General features: G+C 42.8%; 1 protein-coding gene across 1 annotated transcript in view; it reads left to right on the top strand.

Moving 5' to 3' along the window:
* The window catches only part of LOC147733205 (uncharacterized), a 618,178-nt gene that overhangs the window by 97,941 nt on the left and 508,137 nt on the right, over positions 1-12,100 (top strand). The window contains exon 6 of the mRNA XM_086957739.1: positions 5,382-5,598. Coding sequence (XP_086813865.1) covers positions 5,382-5,598 — 217 coding nt within the window. The remainder of the gene's footprint in view (positions 1-5,381; positions 5,599-12,100) is intronic.

Genomic DNA, 12,100 nt, shown 5'->3' with positions numbered 1-12,100 from the left:
CCAATACTGATTCCAATTCATCATCTCACATCATGATAACAAAAAGCACTTGATATGATCATATCTTTTATTTTTTCATGTTATTTTGTATCATTTTTTCCAGAAATAACCAAAATGCATTATTCATCATTTAGAACATCAATTTATCACAAACCATTACACAACATAGAGACACAAAAAAGTATTACCATAAATGACATTCCTTACACCAAAACAAGAAGTCAAACAAAACGTTAGAAAACACATCAATGTAAATAACCTAGTACAGAAATCTTGAGAGCGCCAGTTCTGTGATTTGCAAAGACAATACATCATTTTGTCAAACAAGAAACAAAACAACGCCCTTCAAGCTGTTGTTTCAACACCCTGCTTATATATTCCTTTAACAAGGGCAATACCAAACAGTGTACCAATTGGACTCAATATACACCTTCCCAGTTATAACTTATATCAATTCGCATCATGAGCCTCCACTGGACTGGGCTGTTAATCTCCGCTCTGTAATTTACAGTGCGTAGACTAACAGCCCCGCCAGGTGTTCCTTCAAGTAGAAGTGAATTTATACACATTACCAGGAAGTGATCGTTGGCTCTCATGGTTGGGAAGGACTTTCCCATTATAATGTCTTAGTGTATCGTGAAGCTGGGGCTACTGCTAAGTTAAAAATTATAATCAAGCAGGAGAGACTAATTTTGGATATAAGAGCTCATTGTGTGTACTGAATCCTGAGGAAAACCCTGTAAAATACATAATAGGTTCGAAATGTGTTGACTGTTGTTTTTCCAAACAAGTGTTCTACGCAAGCATCTACCATCTTTGCTCATGATGTGAATTAATGTAAGGAATGTCACTTAATGTAATAATGTTTTTGTGTCTCTATGTTGTGTAATGATTTGTGATAAATTGATGTTCTAACAGATGAATAATGCATTTTGGTCATTTCCCCCCAAAAATTATACAAAATAACAAGTGAAAAAATAAAATATATGGTCATTACAAGTGCTTTGTGTGATCATGATGTGAGATGGTGAATTGATATCAGTATCAGCTGCAATGGGTGGCACAATGACTAGAGGGAGTGAACGCAGAGGGTACCTTTTTGATTGAACCCGTAGTTTATTGTTTGCTGAACTACTGCATATGGCGATTACTGTCCCATAACTCTCGACGTTGAAAAATACAGCTTTGCCGAACTGGAAATGATGCCTGGCTAAATAGAGGGTGTGGCCGAGGTGTACCCCTATGCTGCCACTAGTAGGCCTAACCCACGGGGACCACAAAATAACATTCATGGCAGAGCAGTTGACGCTTTGGACGGAGGCAGGGTTGGAGACTGGGTAACTGTTACCAAGATAAAACGCTGATCCCGTGTGAGGAGCTGGTGGATAGTTGTGGTGTTTCCCAGGTCAGTTCTTACAGTATGAGGGCCTTACTCGCACCTTTCAGCAGCTGTGGGGAATGGGTAGGGAGGAACCGGAGTCACATGCTGTGCTGCACTCACTGATTACCGTGGGCACTGCTGGACATAAAGTGAATTGGTTCTATGCCACCTTCCTCGCCGTGTCACTCACCCCATTACGAGAGTTGCGGGGTAAATGGGAGAGAGTCTTAGATAGAGAATTTACAGATGTAGAGTGGGGCAAGATTCCCTAAGAAGACCTCTCGAAACACACATCTGAAATATACACAATTCAACTTTGTGCATATGACCTACATGACGCCCCATCGCCTCAATGTCACTTATGGTGGGGAAATGTGAAAATGTCTGAGATGTGCCCATTTCAATGTTGACTTCATACGTGTGACTTGAGGCTGTACATATCTACGTCCATTCTGGGAAGCGATTCTAACCAAGATTAAAGCTGCCCTGGGGCGCGAGTTGACCCCAGAGGACTGTCTGGTGGGACTCTTCCCCCGGCCACATAAGCGTAAAGTCAGGAATAGACTAATAAATCTAGCCATGGGACTAGCCAAAAGATAGATATCATTGAACTGGAAATCTGGAGCTGGGCCACAGGTTGCAAGCTGGAATCGTGACGTAATAAGCTGGACTGGAGCTGAATGGAGAGCACTGAGATACGATGAATCGAGGGGAATATAGAAGTGACCTATAACGAACGAATGGAAAGAGGCTTTGCGAGCTTGGGAAAACGCGCCACAAACAAGTAGTGAGGGAGAGGGAAGTGGGAGTGCGCCTGAATGATAGGAAATACCCTACACATAGCAGCCTCATTACTTTGATAAGCCTGTACGGCAGAGGCTGTCACCAGACAGCATGAGCACTCTTAACTGATGGATAAGACATGAGGGGTGAGATTGGCCTGGATATAACAGAGGGGCCCTCCCTGCCCACCAACGATCGTTCTTTAGCTGTCCCCTCAAGGAAGTTCCCCTAGGAACATACATACACCACCCTTCTGCACAGGTTTTAGTTAGTAGTTTGTTTTTAACGTTAATCCCTTAAACATAGTTGACATTGCTTAGCCCTGGTGTGGAGCTGGCGGCCACCCAAATAGAAGAGGCTGGTGAAAATGGGATGAATAATTGTGAATTAATAATACGTCAATACTTATAGATCATAAACCTGTAAAATTTACTGAAGAAACAGAACATCACCAATTATCTTTTGAAGCCAGTATTTGAATTAGTATGTATGTGTGTCTTTTGTGCAAAGGACATATGTAAATGAAGAATTGATTTATAAATGTGTATTAAAGTACCAAAATATAAAATGTCAATAAAAATGTGTTTAAAAAAAATATATATTGTGTGCACCCTGATTGTCCACAAAACGGTACGTCTGGGCAAATGTAGTAGCCATTTCAATGGAGAACGAGCTGTCAGTAAATTATACTGTACCACCATACTATGCTTTCATAATATGTTTGCAATAGTGTTTCCTTCCCAAAAAGCAACACAAGCTTCATGCTACACTCTTGCTAGTCTCATTCTGAATATATGTGCAACACTTGTTCTTTTCAAAACGCTTGGATACTTCATATTCCCTATTATTTCAGTGATGTACCTTTGATAGCAGTACCCCCACTCTGAAAATTGTTCAAGCACCCCTGTCTTGCCCTAGCTCACTCAAAACAGTAATACAAGTATATGGGCTTATGAAAACCTCTCTTTTTCCCTCAGTTCTCTCTCTGTACAAAGCTGTGCATTGTAAAAAGTGTTCTGAAAATACATAGGCCCTTATTTATGAGGCCTTGCATCAGTTTTGCGCCGCCGGTGCGTCACTTTTTGTGACGCACCAGCGGCGTAAAAAATGCGCTTTGTTGCCCCATATTTAAAAAGTGACGCATCTAGGTAGATGCGTCACTTTTTAAACCCCTGTGCCACATTATACCTGCGTCAGGTATAATGTATGCAGAGGGGGCTTTCCCCCGCAAAAAGCCTCGTAATAGTGACGCAGTGAAATCTATGAGATTTCACTGCGTCACTTTTAGGATGCTGTTGCGTCAAAATCTGGCGCCTGCCTCACAGCAGGCATAAGACTGACGCAAGCCCTTTCACATGGGGCTTTCCCCATGTGAAAGGACGCATTGCTGGAGTTGCGTCACTTTTGTGACACACTCCAGCAATGCGTCACTTTTGTGCTTACAGATACGTCAGAAATACTGACGTATCTGTAAGTCCTTGCGACATGATGCGTCATACATTAAATATGACGCATCATTGGTGTCGCAAGGAGGGCGCAGTGAAAAGTGACGCATCGCTGTTTTCACGCAGCGATGCGTCACTTTTCATAAATGAGGCCCCTAGCTCTTACTGTGGCTCTAAATATATTTACCCACTTCAAAACAATACAAGCTATACCAGGTTTCCCGTGTCACAGTACCACAAAAGCACATTTGGAACGTTGAGAGAAGTGATTCCGATATAATGTGAAATCACGAGATGCCTGCACCGTTTTCCTAGGAACCATGGTGTGAAATGTTGGAAATATAATTGAGTGAATTTTGTTGCTTGGTCATTGTTTCTTTTAATCTGCCATCTAACAGTGATGTATAGAAAAGAGCGCAAAAGTGTATTAGAGCAATTCATAACTCCACGCAGCTTTTGCTTAAACCTTTCAAACTGCAATGACCCAGACCTTTCAATGTGTGTTAGTCTCCCCTCCCTGCTGGGCCAAATTCCTTTGCACAAGATGGCGCCACGACACCCTGAAAGTGCCAACTGCACACACTACACAGCTCCCTTTCCACTCCCCCCTCCCTTCCACACCATGGGGCAGATTTACAACAAGCCACTTGTGCCCCTTTTATGCCGCTGTTGCGTCATTTTTGTGACGCAGTAGTGGCGCAAAAGATGCGCCAGGGTGCAGGGTACTTACAACTTGACGCATCTGGGAGATGCGTCACGTTGTAAAGCCCTGCGCCAGAAGGAGGCGTTCCTACGGGGCGGAAAGGGGGGGGGGGAGCTTTCCGAAGGAGGAATGCCTTCCAAAAGTGGCTGAGTGAAATCTAAAAGATTTCACTCAGTCACTTTTGGGCCCATGCTGCGTTAAAACCCTGCACCTGGTTGAAACAGGCGTTAGGATTGACGCACCATTGTAACAATAGGGCTCCCCAGAGCATTGCTAGAGCTGCGTAGCGCTTCCAGCAATGCACCTCTTTTACGGCACAGATGCGTGACGCATCTGTGCCGTTTTTGCCCCATGATGCGCCGCATTGTACATGCGGCGCATCCATGGTGGCGGAGGCATGGCACACAATAACTGGCACGTCCCTGCTGATATGCAGGGATGCGCCAGTTATTGTAAATCTGGCCCCATTACTTTGATACAGTTTCCATTCTTCTTAGCAAATATTTTGTTTTCTATACAGGGTAAATGTCATCTGACCACATGCTCTCTCTGCACCAGAGTTCCTTAATTGTTAAGTGTGGCCAGAAATATACGGTATTTATGAGTGTGTGAAGTAGTACTTCTCCAGTACTTCTTCACACACTCATAAATGCCCTTGACAATTGGCACCATAAATATTTTGACAGAATTGATGCAACATTCTATTCTAGAACCTTCATTGTATCATGTCTCATTTTTAAGTAACTGTTGATATCATCCCAGACAGCCTACTTGCATGTATCCAATCAGTGTTTTGTTAGTTACGATGTGCCTTCAAGAATATTTCTTTTAGTGAACATGGTGCATTAACATGAAACCTCTTTGGCCAACATTTTTCCCTCAGAGTGATACTGGTATGCAATTAATTTCAAATTTGTCTTGCGGGCAGCTCCCAGAATTCAATGTAGTTGGCCAGAATTAATCTTATAACGCAAGACACAAAACAATTAGGATTTTATATTGGAAATTACCGAAATCAAACAGGCTTTTGAATTAAAACCGCTGCCTTTCTGTATTTCACTCTGAACAGGAGCATGTGTGTACAGCCATATGGAGCGACCCTGCGTTTGACACATGCCAAACACTGGTGGCAGCCAGTCCCTATATCGAAGCCTGCAGCCGAGACCTGTGTCACTGTGCAGGTGACGGCGTATCATTCTGCCTCTGCGCGACTGTGACTGAATACTCGCGGCAGTGTACACATGCGGGTGGGAGACCTCAGAATTGGAGACGGCCAGATCTATGCTGTAAGTTTCTGGTAGATTGAAGACTTGCTGTAGGAACTGATTTCAAATGTCAGACATGTTAAATACATTTTGAGGGGGGTTCAAACACCATCACTTTCAGTTCTTCACTTTATAACACCACGTTACACCATTTACAAGAGACTTTGCCTTTGTTTGAGCGGAAACATATTTGACTTCTTGATTTAAATGCACAGGCTCATCAAGCAGGGCTTCATTTGTTAAAAAAGCATAAGTGCTGGGGTCCACGCTTTTTGTTAAAAAGCCCACATGGGGAACAATCGAAGCTAGGGGTGCTGAATACGAAGGCCACACAGACTTGATTCTTTCTCACACCTCTTTAATCCATCATCAAAAACTTCCTGTCTCTTTATCTCACTTTTGCAGGTTCTTTTTCATTCCTGATTTCTCCCAATACTACTTTTTTTCTGTCTTCCACTTCCTACGTCTTTCCCCCTGTTCTGTTTTTCTCTCTTTTAGACTGATTGATACACTATCTAACACTCTCAACATGGGCCATTAAGAGAGCTCACTGTGATGGAATGGGTAACTATTTTCATTTTAAGATTGCCAAAATCCACTCCTCTTTGGAGAATCTTAATTCTAACAGTGACCAAAATATCAATCCTTCATCCAATAGCCTTTCCCACATCATGGAAAGAGACCACTGCCTTTCTGCCTTTTCACCCCTTTCAAATGATTAGACTGATCAGCTTCTAGAAGATATCAAATCAGGCTCCCCTCTGGAGCCTTGTTCACCTAAACTGATGAGGTTAGGCAGGGAGACTATTTTACCCCACCTAACAGTGACTCTTAATTTAGCCATCAACACAGGATGCTATCCACTTAACTGGAAAACAGGGGTCATCAAGCCTCTATTAAAAAAAAAAGACAATCTTGAACTTACAGATTTTAAAAACTATTGACCCATCTCCTTGCTTCGGGTACCTGCCAAAGTTATAGAGAAACATCTTAATACACAACTGAGTGTGTATTTGGAGCAACAACAACTACTAGATTCTTCTCAGTATGGATTCAGAAGCTGCCATGGGTCTGAAACTATTTAATAACTGCAGCAAATAATATATGCACTTTGGTTGATGCTGGGCAAACCGTGATGATGAGCTTATTGGAGTTGTCTTCATCATTATATACCATCTCACCAAATAAGTTTATCAACCAGCTACAAGAAATAGGGGTCATAGTTTGTGCACTGAAGCTGCTGGCTTCCTTCTTAACTGATAGAATACAAAAAGTTAAGATGGACCAATTTTACTCAAACCCAATCCTCAATTGTTAGGGAGTCCCACAGGGGTCCTCCTTGAGCCACACCCTCTTTAATTTAGATGCCTCTCCATTGGCAAATCTGGTTAGATCCTTTAGGCTGGAGGTAATATCCTATGGAGATGACACACAACTAATTGTGTCTATCATAGACAATATAAAGGCCTCAGCACCCAATTTTAAAAACTGTATGATGTCGGTGGCATTCTGGATGAGAGAAAAATGACCTTCAATTAAACAGCGACAAAACAGAGGTTTTGATGTTTGGTAATCATGGCCCCAAATGGACCCACTCATGGTGGCCAGAAACATTGGGATCATGTCCCTCTCCGGTTGAATAAGCAAGCAATCTTGGATGGCATAGTTGACACAAGTATATCTTTCAGTCTCCAGGTTAATACAACTGTGTCCTCTTGCTTTTGGGTCATAAGAACCCTCATAAAGATATTCCCATTTATTTCTCTTGCCGCACTGTAACAAGCTGCTGTAATATTAGTTTTTTATAAAAGATGGATTATTGCAATTCCCTTTTTTTAGATATAAATAGGGCCTCCATCAATAAATTACAACTGGTGCTGTATCGACAGCAAAACTGGTCTTAGATGTTCCAAAATACCATTCAATTTCAGGTGTGATCAATAAATTGCACTGGCTCTAAGCAGAAAAAATAATTTTGTCCAAAACCTTGTGTATTGTGCATAAAGGCACTACACAACTGAGGACCAGAGGGAATCAGGCACATCTTTTACCTATATGTCACTACCAGACAACTGCGTTCAGCCAATAAAAATCAGCTGTTTGTCTCTAGGTATTAGAAGTCACGATGGGGAAGAGGAGCTTTCTTAGTCACAGCAGCCAAGCTATGGAACACTCTTCCTCCATCTATTTCCAGTGTAGAACCACATCTTCCTTTTCATAAGGTAATTACCTAATCTGGCTTTTTGCTTTGTAAATCTGACCTACCAAGATTCATTACTCCTACCACATAGTTTAACTGTTACTGAGCCCTGACATCTTCGAATATACGTTCACGCTATACAAATTGGTCATTCATTCATTCTCTTTCTCTGGATTACAATTTGTTGCAAAAAAGTGCTGGTCCCCAAAAATGAGTGCCAGTGGGCCCCACTTGCAACCGCCAGCTCAAATTAAACACTGCCACCAAGGCTATAACTCAGGGTTAAGGGTTGCCACAGGCACATATTCACAGAGAATTGCATCTGCTTTCACAAACCGTCCAGACAACTCCGCTCGTCCGGACACCTACTTGCACAAATCTCATGCATAAGGAAAACCAGATCCGGTGTTCGAGTCTTCACCTACATTTCTCCTAAAGCATGGAAAAACCGGTTCCTACACAGAACAGCCTCCTCGCTTCTTGAATTCCGCAAGAAGACTCAGCTTTTTGAGTAGTTCTACTAGGCCCTAGGTGGGCCTACACTCACACATGCTCAGTGCCAGAATACCCTACTGGGTGATAATGCGCTCCAGAACACAAGACCCCTTTCTGCCCTCCACGTTTACCATCCTGCTGTCTCTTGTGTTATATAATGCTAAATCTAAGTAACAACTTTCATAAATGTCTGATCATTAAACAACTACAAACGTATATATACAGTATTTGTGTTAAGACCCCTAAACAATGACGTATTAATAATATCCATACAGACTCTAATATCCAAAAGCTTTCATGTTTTCTTAATTACAGTTTCGTGAGGTTTACAAGTTTATGGTGTGGAGAGTTATGTTGTCATTGGTGATGGTATATTATCTCTTTTTGCGACAGGATCTTCTTTAGAGTTTTATACCTCTTGAGATTTACTAAAGTTAGCAATCATTGCCGACAGGAACATAAGAAAACATCAAAGAATGAGTAATATTCTCATTACTCTGATGCATCCTTCTTCATTCCATATCCATTATGTGAGGCCTTAAAACCCATCCTCATACCCACCGCTGCAAACACCAAACAAAAACAAAATCTCACCAGCAAACACCCTGCATTCCCAGCATCCTTAGTTGAGTACTACGAATCCACTTACATTCATTGAGCAGTGAATTCGTGTCTGTATTCTTAACCATTGAATAAGAAAGAAAGAGGCATATTATCAAGGACGGCGTTAAAAATTATCGCCGGTTTGCGGCAGAAAACTGCCAACTTCCAATCGAAATCCATGTTCTGGTGTGAACATAGGCTTCTATTGGAATTCTCCGGGGCATATTATCAAGCACATTATTGCCGCTTTAGCAGCAGTTTTCTGTGCTACATCGGCGATCATTTTAACGCCGTCCTTGATAATATGCCCCGAAGTACGATTACATGAAATACAACTGCAGATGATGTGTACTTTACCTGTTTACTAGATATAATCAGAAAATGCAATGTGTCTTTGTTTCTAAAACGTATTTTTACAGAAAACGTAAATTGACAACAAGATCTAACGCTGTCTAACCCCAGATACAATTACAAAAGATCAAACTTAAAACAGCTGCAGTTTTTGGAAACCCTTCTTTAAACTGCAGACGACCATGGTAATTAAGGGGCGTCACATCAAGGGTCGCTAAAACTATATACATGTTTAGCAATAAAATAAAAAGTTTTACCTAGCATTTTATTTTTATAAGAATTTGAGATTCTTAAGAATCCCACTTAGGGGCTAATAGAGCAAGAGCCCTGCTGTAAAACTACAACGCTCCTGTCTAGCAAAACTCACGGCTCCCCAGCCTTATTAAGAGGTGGGGGAAGCCTTTGGTGTAAAATGGTAGAGCCCCCAATGGCTCCACTGTTGGAGCCCTTGAGTCACTGATTTGCTACAGAGCGGAATGGTAACAGTGGTGGCTTCCACACCATATTGAGGGTGAAACTCCCAAAACTGTATTTTGTTCTGCCTCACATTGCCATATCAGGTATGGTAGTCCTAGGCAGGAACACAGAACAAGCATTGGCAAAGCTAATAGGTCTCATCTTTGGGACCTAGTGGGTTTGCCAGTGGTTTTTAGCCCTGCTGCACAGCATCCACAATGCTGTGCAGCATGGCTTAAGAAAATAAACAGAATAAAAGCTCTATGACGCAGCGGCCATGTTGTTTTTTAGGCGTGCACACCATTCTGGACGTGCCTAAAAAATGACTCAAGTGCTGTTTTATTTGCCGAGTTGGATTGATAAAATAATTTTTTTAGTTTCTGTGCGGGAGCATCTCCGAGAGTGTGGGTGGATTAAGTATCACACAGGAGGTGGGTGGTTGGAAGCATCACAAAGAACGTGGGCAGGCAAACACAAAGATGGGGAGTATGTGCTGAAACAACACAGAGAGGGTGAACGGCGGGAAGGAACACAGAGGATGTGGTTGGCTGGGGAGAAGTAACAGGAGGGACAGAACAACACGGTGTGGGCAGAGGCAAAGCACACTGATGGGAAAGCAAAGGGGGGCAGTAACAAGAGCAAGTGTAACATAGAGGGACATGAGAAAAGCACATGGGCAACATAGAACAACAGAGTGTGGGCAGGACAGAAAATTACACAAGATAGAGAGCTGGTAAATATGTGCACTCTCCTTGTGGGCTTAGACTAAAAGACAAATGGAGTAGTGCTTGAAAAGCAAGTAGTGAAAGAAGTAGAGCATCTATGCTACAGGTGAGGGACACAACAAAAAGAGGAAACAAAGCCCACATAAGCTAATGAATGGAAAGCAAGCAAATGAGAGTCACTGTAAATACAGCCAATGATAAACAGTGGGCAGGCTCTGAGCACAATGTAAGCTGACAATAGGTCTTTTTACTGATATACAGTTTGCACTCTCTTTTAGGCGAGACCTAAAATGGCCCTGCCTCACTACATAGAGAAAATCTCTCTGCCGGTCAGTGACATTAATATTTTGTTCTGCCAAAAGAAAGAAGGCCCAAAAATATGACAGCCAATCTGGCATTCGGTCTTTTCAGAAAGTATATCTGTCACACTGGTGAATGCAATTTTGGCTTTACGATCCCCACCGGCAGTCTGCTTGAGCCGTCCTGTGTTGTGAAGATGGACAGTAGAGCCTCTACCACCCTACTGGCTCAGAAGGAGGCCAACTATTAAGGGCTAAATGAAGCACTAGACTACGGATAGTATAATTTAGTCCTTGCTAGTAGCCCATACTATACATGTCGCTGACTCAGAGTTTTATTTCTGCACACTAGGACATTTTTCCACTTTTCTGCTCTGGATTATCATGCCTGTATGAGTGCAGACACATCAATATGAGTGGCACCAGTCTTGATAATATTTATTTTCATTTGATTGCAAGAGTCCTGCAGTGCTATGTTTAATAGGACAATGTTTGAACTCCAAGAAAGGAGAAACAAATGTGGTGCATGTTTACCCATGCTGCGAACTCTAAGAAATTGTTACCTTTCATCTGAGCATATGTGGGTAACCAGTAACATTAAGGGCTAATGTTTTTGGTCATACACTGATTTCCCATAGCCTCTAGGGTTTCTGAGTGTACCAATGTAAATATTATGAAAACACCAAAAATTGAGCCTTATTCACAAGGAATTAACAGAGCGCAGGCCCCAAGCCATTAGGCTGCTTTGCACTGCTTTAATCAGAAAAAAAGGGATGTGTCATATCTACAACAATATGATGGATCCCTTTGCTCTTTCCTGTGCTGGCGCACAATTAGCTGCCATGCGCTGATGCAGGCACATCCCTGCATCACAGGGATCAATCAATCATTTATAAGTGCACTACATACCAGCGAGGGTCTCAAAGTGCTGGGGGTCGGGGGGGGCGCTACTGATCGAACAGCCAGGTCTTGAGTATCCTCCTGAAGGTCAGCAGGTCTTGGGTCTGTCGTAGTCTCAGTGGGAGGGTGTTCCATGTCTTGGCGTCGAGGTGGGAGAAGGATCTCCCACCAGTGATTGTTCTTCGGATGAGCAGGACGGTGACGAGTGAGAGGTCAGCGGAACGTAGCTTGTGGTTGGGGATGTAGAAGGACAGCCGCCTGTTAAGGTAGGCTGGCCGGTCTTGTGGAGTGCCTTGTGTATGTGGGTGAGGAGCTTAAAGGATATTCTCTTGTTGACGGGGAGCCTGTGCAGGTTTCTCAGGTGGGGTGTGATGTGGCCGTGGCGTGGTACGTCGAGGATCAGTCGTGCCGAGGCGTTTCGGATGAGTTGTAGTCGTTTGATGAGCTCGATCGGGTCTCCCGCATAGAGGGCGTTTCCGTAGTCGAGTCTGCTG

Source organism: Lissotriton vulgaris, chromosome 2_1 (genome assembly GCF_964263255.1).
Source record: "Lissotriton vulgaris chromosome 2_1, aLisVul1.2, whole genome shotgun sequence".
Classification (NCBI taxonomy): domain Eukaryota; kingdom Metazoa; phylum Chordata; class Amphibia; order Caudata; family Salamandridae; genus Lissotriton; species Lissotriton vulgaris.
Note: the sequence above shows the minus strand (reverse complement) of the source record. Positions and strands in the feature narration are given on the sequence as shown.